Below are 26355 nucleotides of genomic sequence, written 5' to 3' on the forward strand. Positions count from 1 at the left end.
AAACCACCACTGTCCCAGTTGTATTGCTCACTAAAATTTAAAATGGGAGGATATTGGGTCAGCACATTGGCTCTACGGTGAGCATTGCTGCCTCACAAGGGCCAGGGAGTTGGGTTCAGTTCCACCCTAAGGTGACTGTCTGTGTGAAGTCTGCATATTCTCCCTGTGTCTGTGCGGGTTTCCTCTGGGTGCTCTGGTTTCCACCCACAGTCCAAAGAGGTGGAGTGCCCATTGCTAAATTGCCCATAGCATCTAGGTGGATCTAGCCATGAGAAATTCAGGGTTACAGGGATAGGGTAGTGGGTGTGGTCTGGGCAGGATGCTCTTCAGACAGTTGGTGTGAACCTGTTGGGCTGAAAGCCTTGCTCCCACACTGTAGTGATACTGTGATATGAGCAGCTACATAGGAAAGGTCAAGAGCATGAGACATGGAGAAACGAAGAGAGGACCTGCTCTTGGGCGGATCACTATTGGAGTGGTGAAGGACATTAAAAAGCATAAATAAGAAGCATACTAATTAAGAGCATTGAATAGAATTTTTAAAACGTTTATACATTACGCATGAATAATGTATAAAAAGATCATGTACTGCCAGTCCTCCTGAATTGACAGCATAGGAGGATGCTTCTCATTTTGTTCTGATTTTTTAATTTATTCATTTGTACGACATTAGTATCACTTGCTAGGCCAGCATTAATTGCCCATCCCTACTTTCCTGTGTGGTGGTGGTGAGCAGCCTGTTTGAACTACCGCTGTCCATGCAGTGTACAGTCACCCACAGTACTGTTAAGGAGGGAGTTCCAGGATTTTGATCCAGTGAAAGCAGAAAAATGGCAATGTACTTTCAAACGAGGGTGGTGTGTGGCTTGGAAGTGGTGGTGTTCCCACTCATCTCCTGCTGTGGTGGTTCTAGATGTGAAAAATGCTGTCAGAGTCTTCCTGTACTGCATCCACATATATTCATGGTGAAGGCAGTGAATGTTGAAGGCTGTGGATAGAGTTCCAATCCAGCAGGTGGCTCTGACCTGAATGGTGTTGAGCTTCTTCAGTGTTGTTTCACTGCATCCATCCAGACAAGTGGAAAGCATTCCATTACACTCCCTGAAAAACCAAATATCCTGAAAGCCACAAGACTCCATAAGACAGGAGGACTGAACAAATTTCTTGTGGAAGCTGGTATTCCAATATCTGACAGATGTGAAGCAGCCAGTTATTTAAAGTTTTTTTCATCTCACTTTTTATTTATTATAAGGGTTGTTGGTATGAAATTCAATTTGGAAATGGGAAAACAATTCATTTTAACCAGGAAAATATAATTTAGCATTTATTTTAACTTTTCAAAGGAGCAGTTATTTGTATCGGTGGAATCAAAGACAACTTGTTTATATTATACAATTAGAAAACAAAAAGAATACCTTTTCCTTTATAGATCCATTTCACTTACTTTTGTCTTTCCATTCACTAAACGATTCAAGTTCCCAGGACTGTGAGCATTTCTGACATCGACATCATGAGGAGAAACAAAAATCTTCTGATGTTTTAGGTCAAAAAATTGCACTTCTGTTAGGCCGACTTTGTCAACATTGCCCCAATTCGACAAAATTTCCAGCGTGACATAAATTATGTCCTTCATCAGTGTGCTGCCTGATGTTCCATTACTCTGTTGAGTCAAAAAAATCAAAGTTGCACATGTTAAAAATGGAAAATTATGGTACCATGTCAGATTTGGCACATTTATAAATTTTCTTTGCATATAGAAAACAAAAACGTTCTTTTGTTGGATTACTGTGAATCTGGGAACTAGAGAAGAGCTGTTCACATCCACTTCAGTTTTACTATTATGTTTATTTCTTGGTGTCCGGGCTGACACTTCAGTGCAGTTCTGAGGGAGGATTGTGTTATTGAAAGAAGTGCCATTCAGATTGGGCAGATGAGGCTTTAACTATTTAGGTAGGTATAACAGATTCTCTGGTGTTATTCCACAGGAGTAGGGTCATTTATCCAATGTTCTGAAACATTTATTTCTTGAGCAATATCATTAAGGGAGTTGTTTGTGGAACCTTACTGTAAGCTGTTGACTATGTCTGCCCACAGAACAATAGTGAAACACACTTCAAAAATCAAAAGTAATCAGTTTTGCACATCCAAAGGCATAAAAGTTAAGTTATAAATGTAAGTTCTTTTCTAGTTGTACAAAGTAGTTCATAAATAAAAAAAAGCAAGTATTTGAGATTGAGGTCAGAGATAATGGGAACTGCGGGTGCTGGAGAATCCGAGATAACAAAGTGTGAAGCTGGATGAACACAGCAGGCCAAGCAGCATCTCAGGAGCACAAAAGCTGACATTTTGGGCCTAGACCCTTCATCAGAGAGGGGGATGGAGGGAGGGTTCTGAAATAAATAGGGAGAGAGGGGGAGGCGGACCGAAGATGGACAGAGGAGAAGATAGGTGGAGAGGAGAGTATAGGTGGGGAGGTGGGGAGAGGATAGGTCAGTCTGGGGAGGACGGACAGGTCAAGGAGGTGTGATGAGGTTGGTAGGTGGGAAATGGAGGTGTGGCTTGAGGCGTAGGAGAGGATAGGTGAGAAGAAGAACAGGTTAGGGAGGCAGGGACGAGAGTCCCCACCTACCAAACTCATCCCGCCTCCTTGACCTGTCCGTCCTCCCTGGACTGACCTGTCCCCTCCCCATCTATACTCTCCTGTCCACCTATCTTCTTCTCTATTCATCCTCGGTCCACCTACCCCTCTCTCCTTATTTATTTCAGAACCCTCTCCCTGAAGAAGGGTCTATGCCCGAAACGTCAGCTTTTGTGCTCCTGAGATGCTGCTTGGCCTGCTGTGTTCATCCAGCTACACACTTTGTTATCTCGTATTGTCCGGCATCTGCAGTTCCCATTATCTCTGATCACAATTTTAACCTCACTGCGAAGCCTCTTCCAGGGATCCCTAACCTGAAGAACATACCCTTCCTCCCTCCAGACCAACCTCAGGGAATCTCTCTCCCACTGCAACTCTCATCCCCACCTCCCTAACCTGTTCTTCCTCTCACCTATCCCCTCCTCCCACCTCAAGCCGCACCTCCATTTCCCACCTACCAACCTCATCCCGCCTCCTTGACCTGTCCGTCCTCCCCAGAGTGACCTATCCCTCCCCACCTCCCCACCTATACTCTCCTCTCCACTTATCTTCTCCCCTATCCATCTTCGGTCCGTCTCCCCCTCTCTCCCTATTTATTTCAGAAACCTCTCCCCATCCCCCTTTTCTGATGAAGGGTCTAGGCCTGAAATGTCAGCTTTTGTGCTCCTGAGATGCTGCTTGGCCTGCTGTGTTCATCCAGCTACACACTTCGTTATTTGTTGATTGAGTTTGCTGTCGCTTAGTTTAAAATATTAACTGTTATAAAGGTGGTGACATGAAAAGAATTGTTTTGTTTAAATTTAACAATGTTCTCCATGTGTTTTCAATTTGTAAGTCTGGAATTGGACTACATCAAACTGAAGGGATGGACTGGAGAAGTCAGACTTGTAGGAAAATCTAAAACAGAATTCAATCCAGAGAAATGTGAATTAATGTTTTTGGGGAGGACAAACAAGGCAAGGAAGTATACAAAATATTAAACAATTTTAAAGTGAGAAGGAACAAGGGTATCTTGGACTACATGTCTACAGATCCCAAAAGGCAGCCAAACAGATTGACAAGGTGATCAAGAAGACTCTCTCATACACAATCTTTATATCTCTCTATCTCATGCACAAACTAGATTTCGCTCTTGTGTCTAAAGGAATCAAGGGATATGGGAGGATGGTGGGATTTAGGAATTGAGCTCAATGGTCAGCCTTGATGACAGTGAACGGTGGAGTAGGCTTGAGGGGCTAAATGCCCACTCCTGCTCCTATCTTCTATGTTTCCATGTAATGTCTCCAGGTTCACTGACAAGACCCACACCATTGGGTGGGACAGATAGCTGTGGCGATGACTAAAGAGGTTGTAAACAGATACGGACAGGTTCACTGAGTGTGAAAGCAATTTGCAGAAGGAATATAATGTGGAGAAATGTCCATTTTCAGCAAAAATTTCCAAACTAACTCAGTGATGTTTCAAAACCTGCTCCCTAACCAGTTCACATTTCGAGACACAGTGCAGTTTTGTCCTGAGGGAAGGCAGTTTTCTGACTGGATATTATAATATAGCAACATGAAAGTACTGAGTACAGCAGGGTTTGCGATATCCCATATATAGTGAGATTTACAGGTTGAATATAATATGGTGAAATGCAACTCACTTTTGTGGGAAGGATAATAAAAAAGTTTCAATTTGAAATGGTAAGAAATTATCAAACATTGTTCTGAGGAAGGGTCACTGAACCTGAAATGTTAACTCTGTTTTTTTCCTTCACAGATGCTGCCACATCTACTGAGCCTTTCCAGCATCTTCATTTTTGTTCCTGATTTACAGCATCTGCAGTTCTTTCGTTTTTAATCAAACATTATCATCTGGGGTTTCGGGTAATCTTGTACATAAATATCAGAAAGTTAACATCATAGAACAGTCAACGAACAAGAGAACAAATGATAGAATGCAAGTGTAGATGAGGTTGTACCGGACACTGATGAGGTCTTTTCTGGAGTACTGTGTCTAGTTCTGGTCACCCTATTATAGGAAGGATATTATAAGCTGGAGAGGGTTCGGAAGAGATTTACCAGGATGTTGCTGGGATTGGAGAGTTTGAGTTATAAGGAGAGGCTGGATAGGCTGGGACATTTTTTTTAAACTGGAGGAGAGCAGATTGAGAGGTGACCTTATGAAGGTTTATAAAATCATGAGGGGTATTGATAAGGTGAATAGCAAATGTATTTTTTTTTCCAGAGGTAGGGGATTTCAAGAGTAGGGGACATACTTCCATACTGAGAGGAGGAAGATTTAAAAAACAGATGAGGGGCAATTTCGTTTACACAGACAGTGGTTTGTGTGCACAATGAACTCCTAGAAGAAGTGGTGGATGTGGATAGTTACAATGTTTAAAAGACATTTAGTTAAGTGCATGATTAAGAAATGTTTCAAGGGATAGAGGCCAAACGCAAGCAGGAGGTACTACTTTCGTTTGGGATTATGATTGGCATGGACTGGTTGGACTAAAGGGTCTGTTTCTGTGCTAAATGGCTCTATGACTGTAAAAGAAATGCTTCTTTTTAAGGTGTTTCATAGATTAATTAAGTCTGAAGAATCCAATGCCATGTTCCTACTTAGTATCAAAATCAGTTGATAAAGTTCAAATACACAGTGGTTGAAAGTAACAAGCAAATAAGTGCTGTGTATTATTTAGTTAACTATATGAGCTGGGCCCCTATGGCTCAGCTGTAGTATCCTGACTTCTGAACCAGGAGGCCTAGATTCAAGTTCACCTGCTCCAGAAGTCTGTTATAATATCTCTAAACAGATTGATCAGAACACTTCTTTTTAAAAATACGGTGTACAAGAAGAGCTACTGTGATGCAGTGGTAATGTCACTACCTCTAGCCAGAACATCCCGTTTCAAGTCCCACTAGTTCTGGAGATATGTCATAATGTATCCGGTGAGTCCCCTACCCTGGCCCTCCATCACTCACAAACTTTCTACATGTCAGTTAAAAAAAAAGGGGCTCTTGTGGTGCAGTGATAGCATCCCAATCTGTGGACTAGGAGGCCTGGATTCGAAGTTGCTTAAAATAACTAAGACACACAGATATAATGTCCCTGCCTCTGGTAAAGGTGCCATGGTCTCACTAAAGGTGTGTCATAACATATCTGATCAGGTTGATTAAGAAACGTAAGAGTGAGTTCTGAAGAGTCTAGTGGTGTTGTGGTAGTCTTCTTCCTTCTGAGCCAGAAGGTCTGGGTTAAAGTTCCACCTGCCCAGATGTGTCTCATTGTGTGTTCAAATGGGTTGTTTAAAATAATTGTTAACGTGTACTTGTTGGGGGGGGGGTCTTCCGGGGCAGTGGTCGCGTCAGAAGGTCCAAGTTCAAGGCCAAACTGCCACAGCACCGTGTTAAAACGTATCTAAGCAGCTTATTAAAATAAATACTAAGGTGTAAGGGGTGATAACTCCCATTCCAAGACCAGGATATCTGGGTTCAACTCCCAAATGCATCACAAAGTAATTTTTAAAGAACAGCCAATCTGGAGGAGGCTAGGGGTGTTATTGAATGGAACAATAAGTTCTGTGTGAAGCAATAAAGAAGCTCTTCCAAAGTATTTGGATTTCAGGGTATTCATAACAAATAGGTCTACGGTTTCTCTGAAAACCACTTTCAGGCAATAAGTTACCAGTTACACATTGCAAAGAAAGTCTGATTTAGTCAGGTATTTCCTGTAAAAGAACAATATCTACATAATTCAAAGTCCTGTTTCTAATCCACGGTTGAAGGAATCACATGTCAAAGAAATCCTATCTCACAAAATATTCCCTCGAGAACAAGACAGAATGCTTCAATTACTCATAATCAGAAAAAAAACTATTAATTAAAAAAAATGCAATTGAAACATACTTCCACTCAGTAGGAACCCAAGGAAAATTAAATCAATTATCATGAAATTACCTAAATTTACTTTTGTTCAAAGATGCAGTTCAGCAACTGGTACACAATTAATCAAATGCCAGAACCTTTTCTTTCTCCAAATGGGTGAGTATATGTGGGTTGAATCTTCCTACCTTTGCACCTGGGGCAGGAACAAGATTCGCTGATTTGCAATCCCAGTCGTGGATCCTCTGCAGAGCAAACTAAATACCATCTGCTTCCGAATTCCCAAGCTAATTGAGGCACGGGTGGGGGGAGGGTTACACATCTAACGCTGCACATAAGCATTTGTTAAAGGGACCATGGTGGTATTTTCAATGGCAACACCAGTCAGAGAGCAACAGTGGGGAGGAGAGGAAGGAGTAATGCATGATAGCGCATGGGAGTCCTCATTCCAGTTCTTAGACTCTTCACCATAGCTGCTGGTTCAGGCAGTGAGAATGGCAAGAGAAAGTCCGTCAGTTTCACAAAACAGCCTCACTTGGAGTTGCTGAGTTGATCAGTAGCCAGATTGCAATGTCCAGGAACTAGATTCAATGCCAGAAAAGGTCAATGATCTCAAAGAGATCTGATAAAATGCATATCCTTCAATACTAAGCTGGCAGCCTTCGCTGTCTCACCTTCTTAGTGTTCTCCTCCTCTCTGACCGACTGGCACAATTGCGCAGTTATGATCTGACAGTGATTTTTCTAAAAATGATTTCAAAAACAATAGCTGATAAAACAATGTTAATTTAACTGAAGATAGCAAGAACCGTGAATGCTGGCATCAGAGTCGATACAGTAATGAGTACTGATGAAGGGTATCGAATCAAAATATCAACTTTCCTGCTCCTCTGATGCTGCCTGACCTGTGTTCCTCCAGCTCCACACTGTATTGACTTAATTTGATTGGAATTGGTCACAAGAAACTAAAATCGCAGCAGCTCCAAATCACCTGACTGCAAACTTGAAGTGGATAACAGAGACAGGCTCAGACAATGTACAGACTCTGACAATGTACAGACTCTCATCCAAGAGAATACAATGATTCCTTGATGATGGGTTGTTAAAAATAAATTAGGCAAGGCACTGACCAGAGCAAAAACAAAGCAGCACAGATGTACCCGGTGTGGCTTCCTCTACATTGGGGAAACCAAGCGGAGGCTTGGGGACTGCTTTGTAGAACACCTCCGCTCGGTTCGCAATAAACAACTGCACCTCCCAGTCGCAAACCATTTCCACTCCTCCTCCCATTCTTTAGATGACATGTCCATCATGGGCCTCCTGCAGTGCCACAATGATGCCACCCGAAGGTTGCAGGAACAGCAACTCATATTCCGCTTGGGAACCCTGCAGCCCAATGGTATCAATGTGGACTTCACCAGCTTCAAAATCTCCCCTTCCCCCACTGCATCCCAAAACCAGCCCAGTTCGTCCCCTCCCCCCACTGCACCACACAACCAGCCCAGCTCTTCCCCTCCACCCACTGCATCCCAAAACCACTCCAACCTGTCTCTGCCTCCCTAACCTGTTCTTCCTCTCACCCATCCCTTCCTCCCACCCCAAGCCGCACCTCCATCTCCTACCTACTAACCTCATCCCACCTCCTTGACCTGTCCGTCTTCCCTGGACTGACCTATCCCCTCCCTACCTCCCCACCTATACTCTCCTCTCCACCTATCTTCTTTTCTCTCCATCTTCGGTCCGCCTCCCCCTCTTTCCCTATTTATTCCAGAACCCTCACCCCATCCCCCTCTCTGATGAAGGGTCTAGGCCCGAAACGTCAGCTTTTGTGCTCCTGAGATGCTGCTGGGCCTGCTGTGTTCATCCAGCCTCACATTTCATTATCTTGGATTCTCCAGCATCTGCAGTTCCCATTATCACGGATGGGGAAAGAACTAGTTTCCAGAATATCAATACCATATATGGAATGTGGCTTGGTTTTTAGCAAGGTCACCTGGTAAAAGTGGCCATCCAAGAAGAAAGGGAAGTCTTGTGGTCAATGAGAAATTCCATCTTGAACCATCTAAAAGAAATCTCTCTCCAGAGACAGGAAGAGAGACAGACGCTTCTCATACCAACTAATAACCTGCAGAAAGTCATTGGGCAGTGAAAGGAGTGATACCTACAGAAACAGGGGCCAAGGACTGCAGTGGAGAGTCCGTGTCAGAGTGATACAGGAGATTCCATGCTCTGCTCAACAGGTCAATGATGCTGAGCCTCACTAATCATGCATCAACATGTGCAGCAGGGATACAGAGTGTGTAGTCATTTGTCAACATTTCCAAAGACAGTACACATCTCCAGCAAAAGTGCAATGCCATGATTCCCAGCCTACTGGGTTGGTGGCCACATGCTATGAAATAGTGGCCAACCTCATGGATGGTCAGCCATGACATCAAGACCTTAGGTCTGAAGGCCAGACTCACTTGCAATTAATCAACTGTCTCCCATTCTCAGTATAGATGGATCCCAAGGGGAGGGATAGAGGAGGGATGATGGCATTGGGAGATCTCCCCAACTTGCCTATAATTCACGGCGCTTGGCCTTATCTTGACAGTGCTATAAATATTGTGTCCTGCAAAATACAAGACATTACTGCAGTCCCACAACTCTAGCTCATATCAATGGCTTGTTCAGTTGAGATTCTCATCTTAAGATCGCGCTGGTTTTACCTCCCTGGTGCCTTCGTAGTCTGGTGCTTCACTGAGGTCACCAGCCAGGTCTAGATTAGGAATCCTTTGTCCTCCAGGAATGAAAACTGAAGCTATATGACTGAGAGAAGACCTTGGGAATATGAGGTAGCCAAAAGATGAGCAAATGATGGTAGCTCCAGATATCCGATGCATGCAGTTGCAGTCATCACGTAACAGCTGCACATTAAGAGACTGGAATCACTTCCATTAACAAAACAAAAACCCAGTTGATTTGATGGCATTTCCTTGCCACGAGTGTGCCTAAAACTTTCTGGACCTTCTGGAAACACAGTAGAGCAGACAGGCCTCTGGGGTTGCCTAGCATCATCCACCTCAAAGTGAATATAGTTGGAAGCCATGATAAAAAGGCATTGGTGGCCTAGCTGAAGAAGTGATCTGTTGCAGATCACAACATCCTACCTGACAGCAACTGAGCCCCGGAAAGATGCAAACACAACCAAATTGAGTGCTGTGGTCACCTTGAAAGCACCTGCAATTGTTGTCTACCTCTTACTCTGGATTGTGGTCTTCGTTAAAGAGGTAGCAAAGTTCTGCAAACACCTTGAGGCACAGTTACTCAGAGAGCTCGCGGAAACTGGTGCTTTTCCCACACAGTGTTGTGCACAGAGTTTTGCCTCCTTGGAGTGTAACACTTTCCCCTTGGGATCCAACTGCACTTAGCAGATAACTGAGAATGGGAGACAGTTGATTAATTGAATGCAAGTGTGACCTTCACACCCAAGGTCTTGATGCCATGGCTGAGCTATCCACCTGAGGATCAAGTTTGACAAATCCATGGTTTGATTAGGAGTAGTCAACATGGCTTCATGCGTGGGAGATCATGCCTGACAAATTTATTAGAGTTCTTTGATGACGTGACCAGGAAGGTTGATGAGGGCAGGGCGGTAGATGTAGTCCATATAGATTTCAGTAAGGCTTTTGATAAGATTCCACATAATAGGCTGCTCTGGAAGATTAGATCGCAGGGAATCCAGGGAGAGCCGGCAAATTGGATACACAATTGGCTTGATGGTAGGAAGCAGAGAGTAATAGTGGAAGGATGCTTGTCAAGCTGGAGGCCTCTGACTAGTGGCATGTGTCAGGGGTCAGTGCTGGGCTCATTGCTGTTTGACATCTATATCAATGATTTGGATGAGAATGTACAAAGCATGATTAATAAGTTTGCAGATGAGGCTAAAACAGATGGTACTGTGGACAGTGAGAAGGTCATCAGAAATTGCAGCAGAATCTTTATCAGCTCGGGAAGTGGGCCGAGAAAAGGCAAGTGGAGTTTAATATAGGTAAGTGTGAGGTGTTGTATTTTGGAAAGTCAAATCAAGGTTGGTGTTTCATGATGAATGGTAGGGCCTTAAGGAGTGTAGTGGAACACAGGGACCTTACAATACAGGCACACTGTTCTCTGAAAGTGGAGTCACAGGTAGACAGGGCAGTGAAGAATGCTTTTGGCATACTTGCCGTCATCAGTCACAGCATTGAGTAGAGAAATTGGGAAGTTATGTTGCAGTGTACAGGATGTTGGTGAGGCCGCACTTGGAATATTATGTTCTGTTTTGGTCGTCTTGCTATAGGAAAGATGTCACTAAAGTGGAAAGAATGCAGAAGAAATTTACAAGGATGTTGCCTGGACTCAAAGGCCCGAGTTATAGGGAGAGGTTGGACAAGCTAGGACTTTTTTCTTTACAGTGTGGGAGACTGAGGGGGGATCGTATAGAAGTATATAAGATTATGACAGGCGGGATAGAGTGAATGCATTCAATCTTTTTCCCAGGGTTGGGGAATCAAGGACTAGAGGGCATCAGTTTAACGTAAGAGGGGAAAGAATACATGGGAACCTGAGGGTCAACTGTTTTACATTTAGGGTGATATGTATATGCAATGAGCTGTCAGCTGAAGTGTTGAGGCAGGTACATTAACAACATTTAAAAGGCATTTGGGCAAATACATATATAAGAAAGGTTTAGGAGGATATGGGCCAAATGCAGAGAAATGGGGTTAGCATGGATGGACATTTCAGTGGGCATGGACCAATTTGGGCTGAAGGGCCTGTCTCCGTGCTGTAGGACTCTGTGACGCTAATGGGGGCCATAACTGCTATTAGTGGCTGACAACGAATTGTTTGTATTTGCAGTCCATGTGATAACAAGGACTTGTGTGTGGAGTTTGGGGTAAGGACATGTAAGGTACTCAATTCAACTTACTGAATTTGATATTGAGTGTTGAAGGCTAAAGGGACCCCAAGTAGAAGATGAGATGCTGTCCTTCCAGTTTCCGCTGAGCTTTGCTGGAGCAAACCCAAAACAGAGATGTTGGCCAGGGAATACAGTGGGGTATACTAATGGTAGGCAACCAAAAGCTCAGGATCATTTTTGAGGACAGCACAGAATTAGTAGATCTGCCATGATCTCATTGAATGGCAGAGCACACTCAATGTTGGCTAAGAAGAATTATCCATTCCCATTCCCACTGTCCAGCTCTTGGTCTGTACTCTGAAGGTTACATCACTTCAAGTGCAAATGCAAATGCTTTTTAAATATAACAGGTTTCTGCTGCTACCATCCTATCAGATAGTGACTTCCATACCTCAGCATCCTCTGGGAGAAAACATTTCTCACCTCCTCTTTAATCCTTCTACCAATACTTTAAATCTATGTCATCTGGATATTGACCTCTCTAACAGAAGTAGGCTGATAATTTTATACAGCTTAGTTAAATCACGTGTCAGTGTCTCCCATCGGAAGAAATCACTCCAACTTGTCATTCCGCAGAGATTATAGCAAAACAGTTTTAAATAACTCTGCACCTTCTCTAGTGCAGTCACATAATTCTTGTAATGTGGTGTCCAGAAATGGACACAGTACTCCAAGCTTTAGCTTAACTAGTGTTTTATCAGTTATAGAGATACAGCCATAAAGCATGGAAATAGACATTCAGTCCAACCAGTCCATGCTGACCATATTCCCAAACTTAACTAGTCCCGCCTGCCTGTGCTTGGCCCATATCCCACCAAACATTTTTTATTCACATACTTATCCAAATGTCTTTTAAATGCTGTAACTGTACCCACATCCACCACTTTCTCTGGAAGTTCTTTCTATATGTGACCCACTCTCTGTGCAAAAAAAAATCCTCTCGTGTCTTTTTAAAATCTTTCTCCTCTCACCTTAAAAATATGCCATCTAATCTTGAAATCCGCCATCCTAGGGCAAAAAAAAACACCTGTCATTCACCTTATCTATTACTCTTCACAATTTTACAAACCTCTGTAAGGTCAGCTATCAATCTCCCAAATTCCATTGCAAAACACCTAAGCCTATCCACCGTCTCCTTATAATTCAAACACTCCATTCCTGGCAATAGCCTGGTAAATTTCTTCTGGACCCTCTCCCTTGCTCTTGAATTTTATACCTTATCTTTAATACCTTATCTATATCTTATCTATGTCATCTTAATCATCTTGTCAAACTGTCCAGCTGCCTTCCGGGATCTGTAGACATGTATTCCAAAACTCCTTTGTCCTTTTACACTTCAAAATGCTTTAATATTTTGTACACTCCCTTGCCTCATTTGCCCTCCCCAGAAACATTAATTCATATTTTTCTGGGCTCAATTTTATTTGATATTTCCTACATACATGATCAATCTACTGTCATTCTACAGTGTGAAGCATTCTAGTGTGGGCAAGGTAAAAATCTGGGTATTGAGATGCTGGCAAAATATTTTATGATGAGGTGGTGCTCATGACTTTTTTGCAGCAAGTAAGGATGGTGTGCATCCGTTAAGTCAAATTAATCATTACAGAAAACAATAGTGGTAAACAATACATTCCAGCATAATTAATACGGATCCTAACTTATTGCTGATATAGTTGCTGTTAAGCTTGCTTTTCATTTCAGGTTTTTACTGAATTTAAATTTCATGGTCTCCAGAACATTAGCCTAGAGTTCTGGATTATTACGTTAGACCACTGCCCCCCACTGTGGGTAAAACTTGAAGGTTGCTCACCTCCGTGGTCATTCCAATTCTTGCCTTTATGGTACTGCTATTTGACCTATCACTGGAAGGCACTTCAATTTTCTCCAACACCTTTAGAAGTTTCTTTTGTTGACTGTAAAACAGAAGGTGGTAAGTAAAAGAAATTACAAAGTTAAAATTCCTACATAGTAACACACTCTGCAATCACTGCATCCCAAAGTATCATTTTACATTTTACCTCCATCCAAAAGCATCTGAAAAAAAGCAAATCTACTGTACGCCTGCTTCAAACATTTGCTTATGGGACCAAACAAAGTTTTCCTTTAATTTCAAAACATCTGCGTCATCCATGGAGGCAACAAGTGTTTAATAAGCAGCTTTCCCATCCACACACTATTGTCCCAAACTGTTCAAGTAAATGTTGGTTTTGTGTCAGCAGAAACATGATAATCATCAGGGGTAGACAAAGATGTTAAATATTTTGTGTCTACCTTCACAGCTTTAGACTTGGACTCAGTTCCTCAGTGGCAAGGCTCTACCACCATTCCATTAGAATTTCTATTCAGAGAATCATGGAATTTGGCCATTCAGCCCATCAGGTCCATGCTGATCCCCCAAACAGCAACCCATCCAGATTCTCCCCATCTACCCTATCCGTGTAACTGTGCATTTCCCATGGCAAATCCCCATAACCTATACATCCCTGGAAATTATGGGCAATTTAGAGTGGCCTATCCACCTAACCTGCACATCTTTGGACTGTTTGCTTTAGTGGGAACAGCTTGAATGGGGAGGCACAGTTTCAAAATGACAGGCTTTCCACTTAAAAGAGGAATGAGGATGAGTGTTTTCTCTTAGGGGGTTATCAATGTTTGGTATTCTCTTCCCTGGAGAGCAGTGCAATCTGAATCATAGAATAACTTCAGGGCTGAGTCAGACAAAATTTTGATTTAAGAAGCAACTAAAGATTAAAGGAAGCAGTCATGAAAGGGGAGTTAATGGAACAATCAGATTAGCCATGATTTACTGAATGCTGGAGCAGGCTCAATGAGCCATGGAAGTGATACCCTCCTGTTTCTACTTCCCCAGTGAATGGTATGACAGCTGGTGAATAAGGAAGTGATGCACATAAATAACAAATAACTGAGATAAAGGAAACAAGTACCTGAAGAATTGTGGAGGGGGCAGGGGTTCAGGAGTACTGTGCAACATGTTGAATCTGTAATAGGAGGTTCAACTGATCCTATCAATGTTTAAGATCTGATATGAAATTTGTTTACGGTAATCAAAGTTTAATTGATCTTTAACTACTAAATTGGGCTATCTGGATTCCAAGCCTGTAACATGATTAACGTGTTGTTGCAGTGCAATTGTTGAACAACCCAAATGGTCAAAAACCTACAAGCCGATCCTCTAGGTAAGATTAAATTGATTAGGTTAAAATTATTAAATTTGCAAAACGAGTGTGTCTTACGGGCTGATTGCTTGGAAATTGAGAATTGAGAATTGAGTGAAGAAATGATCACATCTTGAGGGGAAAAAAATGTTACCACCGTTAAACCATTTGGTGCAATATGGATTTGATTCTAGTGATAGGCTTGCAATTAAAACTCTATGTTCCAGCCATTCATTTCTTACCCACTCACAGCTGAACATGACGATCATAGAAAGAAGGGCCCAACATTAGCTATTCAAAGAGATTATTGATCTTCTGCTGCAAGCACACTTTGTGTTTTCACACCTATCCTCTACTATGCAGTCAGAAGTGGCACTAAACGTCTTGCTCCCTCAGCTGTGGATATTTCCCTTGATCTTAAAAACAGATCACAGTTTTCTCTAACAAACTTCTGAAGCCTCAAAAGACTCAGCAGACTGAGTCAGAAACAATCAAAAATAAATAAAAGTCCATTGTTACACAAAATCCATTCACTCTACAGCACGATTTCAAAAATATTTTGAGGAAATCATTATGAAGTTACAGAAATACAATTACAGGGTAACAGTTAACTTCAGACACAGAAAAAAACCGGTTGCTAACTCAAACCATAAATCCAAGCTTACTGCAACTAATACTAAAAGTTATATAAAACACACAGTGTACATCACACTGATTAAATAAAAGGCATTTCTAGTGGAGCTGACAGGGCTGATCTAATGCACTCTGGGAAATGCAAAATTTCAAGGGCAAATGAGTTAAAGTGCTTCATGAATACATGTTTAAACACGTTTTGAACACTTCAGTTACTGAAATAAGAGAATATTAAACATTTCAAAAAGACTTAAGCTTTTTCCGCAAAAACAGTTTGTGCAGAATATATTTTCCTGTGGACAGACCATACAGAATGATGTGTTTAATAGGAAGTCATAACAGAACAGTCAGTATAAAAGTGACAAAAATATGATGGCTGGACAGCTGATAGTTTGAATGAAAATGCGTACCGATCTACGTTTTCAATACCTTAACGGTATACTGATATAAAGACAAAGAAGCCCAAAATTACCTTGGTTCCAAATAGCTGATTCGTTCAATAGCTTTACCGATCACATCGTGCTTTACTGGTACAGGCAAACACTGCAGTGTGCCATTTCTTGCTGGTTCTGAAGGCGAAAGCTAAATAATGAAACAATTAGATAAGTGAAAAAGTAGTTTTTTAACAAACAAAATACTTGATCAAATATCATAATTTAAATTACACAAAACCAGAATTTATCTCCCTTTCTTTCAAATTACTCTTGAAAATTTTTGACCCAATGATGACTAAGAAAGAACAGAATGATTTTCCAGGAAACTAAAATGATTATTTTCAGTCACTATAATGTACATGCACATAAATTGCTTAACCCATGCCTCAGAGTAGGAAGACTCCATGCACACACACATTTTCTATGGTATATTGACTCTCAAACATAAATAGATTTATAATATTCAATGAGCTACAGGTTCCTCAATCCTGTTAAAAAAATACATCTAATAGAAAGCCTGGAAACCATGCAACCAATTATGCTGAGGTAAGATCACTTCTCTTATGATGCCTGTAGAGACAGAACTTCTGTTTGTGATAGAACTTCCCTTCTTCCCATGAAATATGATTTGTAATGCATGAAACTTTGTATCACTTGTAAGCAGAAAAGGCTTAGAGAATTTCTACTAGAATGGAAGAAATAACTCTAATCCATTCCAGTATCTGACATGTATTTCAAAACCTCTTGCACTTCAGTATTGTTCCTCACTCTTACATACCACTTGCCAACATGTAGGTGTTTTTGTGATTGTTCTCTGCTTTTCTACACTTTTCAGCATATCTTCATTTTCTTTCTGCATGGCTTGAAATACACTTGAAGCAGATAATTCTGGATCCTTCACCTGGCATATATTCCTTCTTGCAGCAGAAAGTACCCTCTCTTGACGACTTTCTTGAGCTAGATAAATAGTGTATATATTACATTTATTGAATACACTGGGACTAACCATTTAAAAATACACTCAAACTCAAAATTTTAAAAAGTTAAGCAAGGAACTTTATTTTGATATTAAAATGAAAATCAGGATGCATGATCTAAAATTCAAATGATTATCCATTTAATGTTTTGAGATTTCTATTTAGGGGTTAAAAAATATTGGCCCATCACTACCTACAATGTCTGTCACAATTGTCCTAACACATTCAATTTAATTTTGCTGATCATGTTGTTAGAAGTCTCAGCTGACAATTAACATTGTTTTTTGAGGAACCAGGTTTCCGGGACCTGACTGAATAGGGAAAGCAACTATCGACCCCCTTAACAGTCAGGTTGAAAGATTGTCGAATAAGCAGGGTGATAACAAAGCATTTTTCTTCATTCTTTCATACATTGCGGGAATTGCTGTCATTTGTTTCTGATCCTCAAGTGTCCTTGATCTGAGCAACATGCTCAGATATTTCACACGGCAGTTAAGAGTCAAACCGCATTACTGGTGATCTGGAATAAAGTGTAGGCCAGACCAGATTTCCTTCTTTGAAGTGAGACATTAGTGAGCCAAATGGGCTTTTATAACAAAGGACGATAGCTGTTATAGTCACCATAACTGAAACCAACTTAAATTACAAATTTATTAAGTTGAGATGGCAGGGTCTTATGTTGGAAAGCTCATCTTGGGTTAAAATGATGCTCGTGAAAACCGAGACTCCTCATTTTCACTAATGGGCTAAAAGAATTGACAAGCCATCAACGAAACATTACCTCTCCTGTGACCCATCTGCTCACTCAACATTTAGGTTAGCAGAAATTAGTGCACAATAAAATATGAGAAAAGTGAATATGAAGTTTCTACAAGGTGCAGGATGAGAAACCAAACAGGAGAAAGCTAAGGGACTAGTAGGTGATGCTATGTATGTTGATTTCAGCACACTGTTTACAGTTCTGCGCCTCTAAAATTTCTCTTTTCTCAAATTACCAAGCAGTCATATTTGCTTATGGACAATGGACAATACTTTTTGGTTCTTATTGTCACTGGACCATAAGAAAAAGAAAGAATAGGCCATTTGACCCATCAAGTCTGCTTTGCCATTCAACAAGATCATGAATTGATCACCTACTTCAACATCATTTTCCTGCAATATCCCTGTATCCTATATATTTTTAATATGTCAACATTTATCAGTCTCAGTCCTGAACAATTATAAAATTTCAGGTCACTATTCACAGACCAGAAATTGGAAAAGTCCAGTAACAAAATGTACAAAATTTAAAATCCTAGTAGATATTTAAGAAAACTGTTCCTGGAGCCACAAATGTAGCCATTCCAGGACAGTTACAACACCAGCATTCACTGAACAATGAGAAAAGGCACTAGAACCCCAATCTGACCAATCTCCCATCAGTAAAATTACAAGTAAATAAATGACAGAAGATGTTGACAGTGATATCAAGCAGCACTTACACAAAAATAACCCAGGTTCTACGAGGACTATTTGATTCCAGATTTCTTCACAGACTTGGTCCAAACATGAACAAAAGAGCCGTACTAAATGTGAGACATGAATAACTAACTTGGCATTGTGGCAACATTTGACCAAGTGTAAAATCAAGTAATCATAGCAGTACTGGAATCAATGAGAATTGGGAGGGGTGGGGGAGAAAATCGTTACTGATTGTTGTCATACCTAACAAAAAGGAAGTTGGTTGTAGTTCATGGAGGTTCATCATCTCAGCTTGAGGGGAACATTGCAGGACCACCCCTGGATACACTAAGTGCGTAGAATTAGACCCTCTATACACACCACTGTGAAGAAATACCAGAAATGAGGTAACCAATTCCAATGGACCCTGGAGCTTCAATACCAGGCAGAAAAACACATCAGCACTTCATCAGAGGCTGCACGGATGATATTACCCAGCAGAGTAATTAAACATTCGTGAACGAACGAACGAACCACTCGGCGAGCCAAACAGCCACAACACCCACAAACCAAACTACAGATATGCTCAAGAACCTTAGACAATAAATCCTCACTTAAAATTGTTGTCGCCATCCTTAAAATGGCGAATTTAAGTGAAATCACTTCAGAGTGGGTCATATGTTCCCATAATAATCAATATTACTGGATATATCTCGTGCAGAAAATACAATATCCAAGTTAAAACACCTGCACAGCATTGTATACTTCTGTTGAAGAAACTTGCTAAGTATGAAACAGACTCACCATATTATAATGTTAAAACTCAAACAGCAGAACATTAGACTTTTAAGAATAGAGGTCTTGTTGTGCAGCAGTAGTGTCTCTACTTCTGAACCAGAAAGTCTGGGTTAAAGTCCTATCTGCCCCAGACACGTGTCATAACATATCCAAACATACTGAATAAAGAAGTATCCACAGTAAGGCTTGATTGACCAGGTGTCATCTAGTGATTGACATTGGTCGGTAAAGGTGTTCTGGTGAAGTCTGAAGACTATGTTCAGAGTAACATCTGTAAGTACATGGAGGCGAGGGCTTTAGTGTGAATTCAGAACAGATGAAGTTAGAATAACAGACCCAAGGACTAAGAGGACAGAAAACAGGAAGCAAGGCTAAGGCAAGAAGCAACCACATGGAGCGAGGGTGGCAAGCAATGCTGGTAAGAGGCAAGGGCTGGAGGAGTGAGATGGGAGCAGGGAGAAAAGACTGAGAACAAGGGCAGGAGGCAAGGCTTGGGAAGCAGGGGTGACATTACCAGGAACAAGGGGGATTGATTGCGAAAGCAGCAGTACTGTGCAAAAGTCATGTGAGCATTGAAGCTGTTGCTCGTGAATTGTTTGACTAGATATACTGACTCCACAGTAACATTCAATTTAATATTCTTTCAGTTTATGTTAAGCGAGGATTATGATACTGTCCTAAGCCTGACCACGTTCAGTGCTTCAGGATTGATTTTCCTCTGACATCAGGTCAGAAATGGGGATGTTCATTGGTGATTGAATGATATTCAGCACCACTTGTAACTCCTCAGAAAATGAGGCAATCTAAGCAATATGCGACAGGATGTGGACAACATCCAGGCTAATAAGTGGCATTTGTAAATAAATAATTTTTAAAAAAGATATTCATGCCACACAAGTGGCAGGGCAACAGCCATTTCCTGCAAGGGCCTATCTAAACACCACCCCTTGACATTTAATTGCATTATCATCGCTGAATCCCCATTAACATTCTCGTTTCTCGAGGCCAGAAACTGAACCAGACCAGACCTATGTATACTGTGGCCATGAGAACAGATTAGAGGCTAAAAATTTGCTTCATTTGAAGAAGTGACTCTTCACCAACTGCTTAAGGCAAACTGAGATGGACAATAAGTGCCTTACCATTAATGCCACATCCTATAAACAAATACAAAACTATATACCATGTAATCCAATGTAACTTCAGTACTGAATGGGACAGAAAATGAATATTTTAAAAAAATCAAAACTTCCTTCTAAAATGAATGTTAAACAACAAACCCTCAGTGCTCCATGCGTAGGTATTTAATTTTAGTACTCTTTAAAACAAAATGCAATGGTATATTTTCAATTAGTTGTTCAGTTGCTCAGATATTTGTCCAAGAAAGATTCACAATTCCTCATGCTTACAGTCCTATCTTCTCACCATATAATCCTGTTAAAACTCAGTCAGCAGAATTCAATTCTAAAGAGAAAACATGAAATTCCACATTCGCACTATCAGAAAGAAACCTTACTTGAAATCAGGTCTGCTGCATCTTGGTTAGAAGAAGAGGTGAATTTGTCAAAAGATTTACTTTTCACCAGACTGGGTTTCAAAGGAATGCAAGATCCTGCATCATTTTTCCTAGCTGCTGTCAAAGCTCGCACTTTTCGACTGCCTGCAAATGATGCATTAATAATTAATCTATTTTTAATTCAAACCTACCTTACTCTGTTAACACATATTCTAACGCTTCAACATTATATAGTTTGAATAATTTTAATTAGCTCTGATTTTTCTCCTTTCAGTCATTTCCTCTCTGAAGGAGGGGGCACAGGCATGCTAAAATAATACGTCATCAAATCAGACAGTATAAAAGGGGCCAATTCAGGCCTGTGATGGCTTTAATTGAATAGCTATCTGATTCAGCCCAATCTTCCCCCATCACCCTGCCAGTTTCTTTGTATCATTTATGTTACATATTTATATAATAAGTAACAGCGCACTCTTAAATCCCATGCAATTGCTATTCTTCTAATAACTGGGCAGAATGCAATGATAGACTTTTAATGTCCTCAGCCAAGATTTCAACTGGAGCTTTTCTGGTCAACATGACTCAATGCCTCACACTGTTACCTATTGCGTGCTGAGCACAATGGCAAATACAATCCAAGGACAGACTGGAAGTGTAGGAACATTTTAATTGCTTGGTTTTGGTTATTCCTTTTGGTTTTCATTTTTAATTCAGTACTTAAAAAGAATAAAATTATGCTTAAGTTGTTACCGCAACTTAATGGTAGAGGGGAAAAATAGTAATACAGCCTTGTCAGGTACAACAGTCCTTTTATCCAACTACACTCTATATACTTCCAATGCCTTCTGACAAATAAAAAGCAATGGTTATGAAGCTCCCTCAGATTGTATGCATTAACTGAGGTGTAACCTCGCCATTTTTCTTATCTCTTCTGCCATTTTGTGGCCTTTCATACAAACCACCAGGATAAACACTGTTGGGACATCTGTATGTTGGAAACTTTACACGGACTGGATTCCAAGTTAGACGATGGATCATCTGATTGCTGTTCCTATATGCCTACATTGGATTTTTTCTCTCATCCTCCGATTCAGAAGAGTCGATGCCTCTAGGAAAAGAAGGTTATCCATTTTGCATGAACTCCTGACATCCTGCTAAATAGTCTGATATTTATCTTGTGTTTTCTTTATTTATTCACAGGATGATGGCGTTGCTGGCTAGGCCAGCATTTATTGCCCATCCTTAATTACCCAGAAGGCAGTTAACCGTCAACCATATTGCTGTGGGTCTGGAGTCACATGTAGGCCAGACCAGGTAAGGATACCAGTTTCCTTCCCTAAAGGAGATGAGTGAACCAGATGGGTTTTTCGAACAATCGACAATGGATTCATGGTCATCGTTTGACTCTTAATTCCAGATGTTTATTGAATGCAAACTTCACCATCTGCCATGGCAGGATTTGAACGCAGGTCCCCAGAACATTATCTGGGTCTCTGGATTAACAGTCCAGCGATAATACCACTAGGCTATTGCCTCCCCACCTCTATATCCACCAAGTAAACGTAAGCTAACACTCAGCACTTGTGCAAACAGAATATTGTGCATAAATATAATTTAATGGCCGGACACTACCAGAAAAGAACAAAATTGTGAGTAGTGACTAATATCATAGAAGTTGAATGGCATTGGCGATGGCTAGTTGGCTCATGGTATTGGCATCTGTTCTTTACTCCTTCCAGTTTTATGCTGGAGCTATCCAAGCTAATCCCATTACTCTACTCTTGGGAAGTATCACAGGCAGTCAGACTTAAAGCAATCATGTTGGCAAAGATAAATCCTTGCTCTTGTAAAGAAAGTAAAGCAACATATGAAATCGTGTATGTTTTGGTATGACCATGCCAACATTGTTTTAAAAGCAAAAGCTTGAAAGCAGTTGATTCAATGAAGAAATCTTAAAGTTCCATTCCAATAAAGCTGTACAAGCAAATCTTAAACAGTAATTCAAAATTCTATGAAGGGTGAAATGCATTACATTTCTCAAATCTTACCAGACTTACTTTTTGTACCAGGCCCAAATTCAAGTACAATCAGATCTCCAGGGTGAAAAGCACACTGTTTAGCCTCTGGCCCCCTCTGGAAAGACTGTTTGTTCAGCTGTAGATTCTCCAGACTGTCTGTTGATTCTCGAGTTTCAATCTGCTCTCCAATTTTCTCGTCTTCCAGGGAATCAGAGTCCTCACTGCCAGTGCTCTTTTCATCACTAAGCTGGAGGTCAGCAGTCTGCTGCAAACTTCTTCTCAACATCTAATAAAAAAAGTAATGCATTAAGTAGTGGGCCAACAATATTACAATCAGAATGTTAATTAGATGTTGGTATTAGGATTGCTGCAGTGTTAACAGTGGCTTAGTCAGTAGTGCTCTCACCTGAGTCAAAAGGTTCAAGTGCCACTCCAGGGCTTAGAACATAGAACAATAGAACAATACAGTGCAGAACAGGCCCTTAAATGATTCTAATTCATCAGTTTAGTTTGAGAAACTTAGTCAGAATGGACGAGTTGGACCAAAGAGTTTGGTTCTGTACTGTATGATTCTGTGGCTCTACTATAACAGTGACTGCTTTTCAGAAAGCACTTCAATAGCTCAAGTGTTTTGGGGCATCTAACGGTAAGGCAAATAAATACAAGTCTCTCTTCTGTTCCTTTTTGATCATATAGTAATATCCTTCAGGATTTGTCCCACAAATGACTCCATTACATGGCTGACATGGGCACCTTGGGATGCCCAAAATATCTTACATATAAACAACAGAAGTTTTTTAATTAACTCTTTTCTACTGGAATTCAATGGGGATTACTTGCCAGTGCATACCTTAACTTCTTGCAAGTTCAGCAGTATTTTTTCAGTTCCATCAGAATCGCTGTTATCGGCTATCCTTCCAGGTTTTACGAAGGAAGACTTTGATGGGAAACAAGGGTTGTTTCTGATCTTCGAACAATCATCAGCAAGAATCTGCAAGTAATTAAAAAAGCAAAAACCCAATATTAATGACATGGAGGAACAAATCCCAGTGCCTTTCCTGAAAGCATTAGCAAAATCAATCAAATGATTGGGCTTAGTATCTTAGAATTACCTTCACTCTGCCCTTTCCCTTGCCCTGAAGTCAACAGCCTCATACACTAACCAAAACCCAACCCCATGCCTTGTTCCTGAAATCCTCACTCCCTCCCCAGAACTCTCTACTGTCATCACAGCCTGAAACCCACTGCCTCGCACCTCTCCCTGAACATGGTGCCCTTGCCCTTTCCCCACGACACTCTGTATTTGACCCCTCCCAAAAACCATTTGCCTTCAGACACTTCCAAAAATCCTCCACATTCTTTCTTTTGTAAAACAGTCACATGCACTACACTCATGCTCCTTCAAAACTGTCATTTCTTTAAAGGCACGATGAAAATTCAAGTTTCTGTTGTGGTAGTACATGCCCCAAACACCCTCTAAAATGATACAAAATTCTTCCACTGTTAATAGGGTTTCCCCATCTATGACCTGTGTCCAGAACAACAATGAAGCATTTGCAACAGGCATTTAACTGTAGAACTACAGAATCTAGCAGCAGTAGTAGACCATGCAAGAAATTAAGATTATGTAAGTGATATGACGCTCTCAATTAGGAAATGCATTATAAAACCAGTTACTAGTTCTTCACTAAAAATGTCAGAAAATGGGCTGAAAAATGGCAGATGGAATTCAGTCTGGATAAATGCGGGATATTGCATTTTGGTATAAAAGCAAGGGTAGGGCTTATACAACTAATGATAGAGTCTTGGGTAGTGTTGCAGAACAGAGGGACCCAGGGGTACAGGTACATATTTCTTGAAAGTTTGCACCACATACAGACAGGATGGTTAAAAAGGCATTTGACATGTATGCCTTCATTGCTCAGTCCTTTGAGTAAAGGAACTTGTTGTACAGGACATTAGTAAGGCCTCTTCTGGAATACTGTGTCCAGGTCCGGTCACCCAGTTATAGGAAGGATACCATCAAGCTGGATAGGGTTCAGAAGAGATTTACCAGGATGTTGCTGGGCATGTAGGATTTGAGTTATAAGGAAAGGCTGGCTTGGCTGGAACATTTTCCACTGGAGATCAAGAGGTTGACAGGTGACCTGATAGAAGTTTATAAAATAATGAGAGGTACAGATAGAGTTGATGGTAATTGTATTTTCCCTAAGATGGGGAATTTCAAGGTTGGAAGCACATTTTTAAAGTGAGAGGAGAGAGATTTTAAAAAAGACATTACGTGCAAATTTTGAATACCGAGGGTGGTTTGCATGTGGAATGAACTTCCTGATGAAGTGGTGAATGCCAGTACAATACAATGTTTAAAAGACATTTGGATGGATATATAAATAGGAAAGGTTTAGAGGGATATGGGCCAGGAGCAGGCAGGTGGACTAGTTTAGTCTGGGCTTATGTTCGGCATGGACTGGTTGGACCAGAGGATCCATTTCTGTGCTGTATGACTCTATTACTCAACAAGTATGAATATCGTGAAGTAAAGTAAGTATTTGTTCAGCGGAAGGCTCACTGGACCCAAAACGTTAACTCTGACTTTTTCTTCACAAATGCTGCCAGACCTGCTGAGCATTTCCAGCATCTTCTATTTTTGTTCCTGATTCACAGCATCTGCAGTTCTTTCGGTTTTTATTTAGTATTTAACTCACTGCCACATCTCTTCTAGGCATGCCAACCTTGAAGACATTCTGCTCCTCTCTCTGACGGGGTTTCCAATCTTTATTCTTGCCCACTGACATTAATTTCACTGTCACGCCTGGTGTTTGACCAAGTATTTGCTAAAACTTGTTTCCACGGCCATATGACATTCCTCAGTGACTGTCTCCAGCTCAGACTCACCCCATATGGATTCCAACTGAAATTTCTCCCCCTATGTTTAAATCCGCCCACGATCACAGATATCTCCATGACATTCAACGTTCCACAGACAGCTGCTCTACCACATCCCGAGATCCACACTCAGTGCCACGTGGCGTCACATGGACATTCTCGATCTTTCTCTCCAACGGCTTGACGTCACACCGGCTCAGGGGTGCACCGTTTCACAGTTGCATTTCATCCTCTGGCTCATTTGTCATGCTTATGAGAAATTACTTCTTTTCCTTTCAGCTATCAAGGCTCAGAAGATGCAACAACTTCAAGATACCCATGGTCCTCTGGAACCTTCCTCTCCTCCTCTTCCTTCTGACGCCATCTCTTCCCCCAACCCCACCTTCAGTTGGGTATTCACCAACCCTCCTACCTTCTGCTCTCTGATGCTAAACATTCTGTACTCAGCAAAGGCCTCAGCTTTATTCCTCTGTGTCCCCAGCTTACGAATTCCGGGCACCACATGACATCAAACTCTTCTTCTGCCATCTTCGTCTCTGCGCCCTTTTCTTTGGACAAGAGTCCTTTTCCCATCCAAACACTCTCTCTTCACCTGAAGTTTCCCTTTGGCCTTTTCCCTGCACTGGATCTGTTCACTGAGAACTGTCGACGTGATATTGGTTGCCTCAAAGTTTTAGGAAAGATTTGTAGCTCAGGTTGTTGACTTGCTCACCGAGCTGGCTTGTTTTTGTTCAGACGTTTCATCACCATAGTAGGTAACATCATTAGTGAGGCTTCCGATGAAGCGATGTTATTCTACTCCGCTTGGAATTTATACTGTCTGGTCCATTATGGCGAGTATTTCCGGTTTTGTTCTGTGTGGGTTTGTATATGGGATCCAATTCTATGTTTGTTGATTGCAATATGGGTTGAGAACCATGCATGAATCATAGCACTCATTGAATAAATAAATTACTCCATGAATGGACATCCTTATTGAGCTCATCAAAGACATTTCCAGAGCTTTCTCATGTTTATCCAGATTTCTTT

General features: G+C 41.1%; 1 protein-coding gene across 3 annotated transcripts in view; it reads right to left on the bottom strand.

Moving 5' to 3' along the window:
* The window catches only part of LOC125462367 (katanin-interacting protein), a 119523-nt gene that overhangs the window by 41338 nt on the left and 51830 nt on the right, over positions 1 to 26355 (bottom strand). For 2 of the 3 annotated variants that reach the window (XM_048552360.2, XM_048552359.2), the window contains 7 exons: positions 23291 to 23431; positions 22480 to 22726; positions 20423 to 20566; positions 16470 to 16648; positions 15730 to 15839; positions 13259 to 13361; positions 1445 to 1660 (listed from right to left, as the gene is read on the bottom strand). In XM_048552360.2, coding sequence (XP_048408317.2) covers positions 1445 to 1660; positions 13259 to 13361; positions 15730 to 15839; positions 16470 to 16648; positions 20423 to 20566; positions 22480 to 22726; positions 23291 to 23431 — 1140 coding nt within the window. The remainder of the gene's footprint in view (positions 1 to 1444; positions 1661 to 13258; positions 13362 to 15729; positions 15840 to 16469; positions 16649 to 20422; positions 20567 to 22479; positions 22727 to 23290; positions 23432 to 26355) is intronic. The other variant, XM_048552361.2, reaches the window with a different exon arrangement.

The sequence above is a fragment of the Stegostoma tigrinum genome, chromosome 23 (genome assembly GCF_030684315.1).
Source record: "Stegostoma tigrinum isolate sSteTig4 chromosome 23, sSteTig4.hap1, whole genome shotgun sequence".
Lineage (NCBI taxonomy): Eukaryota > Metazoa > Chordata > Chondrichthyes > Orectolobiformes > Stegostomatidae > Stegostoma > Stegostoma tigrinum.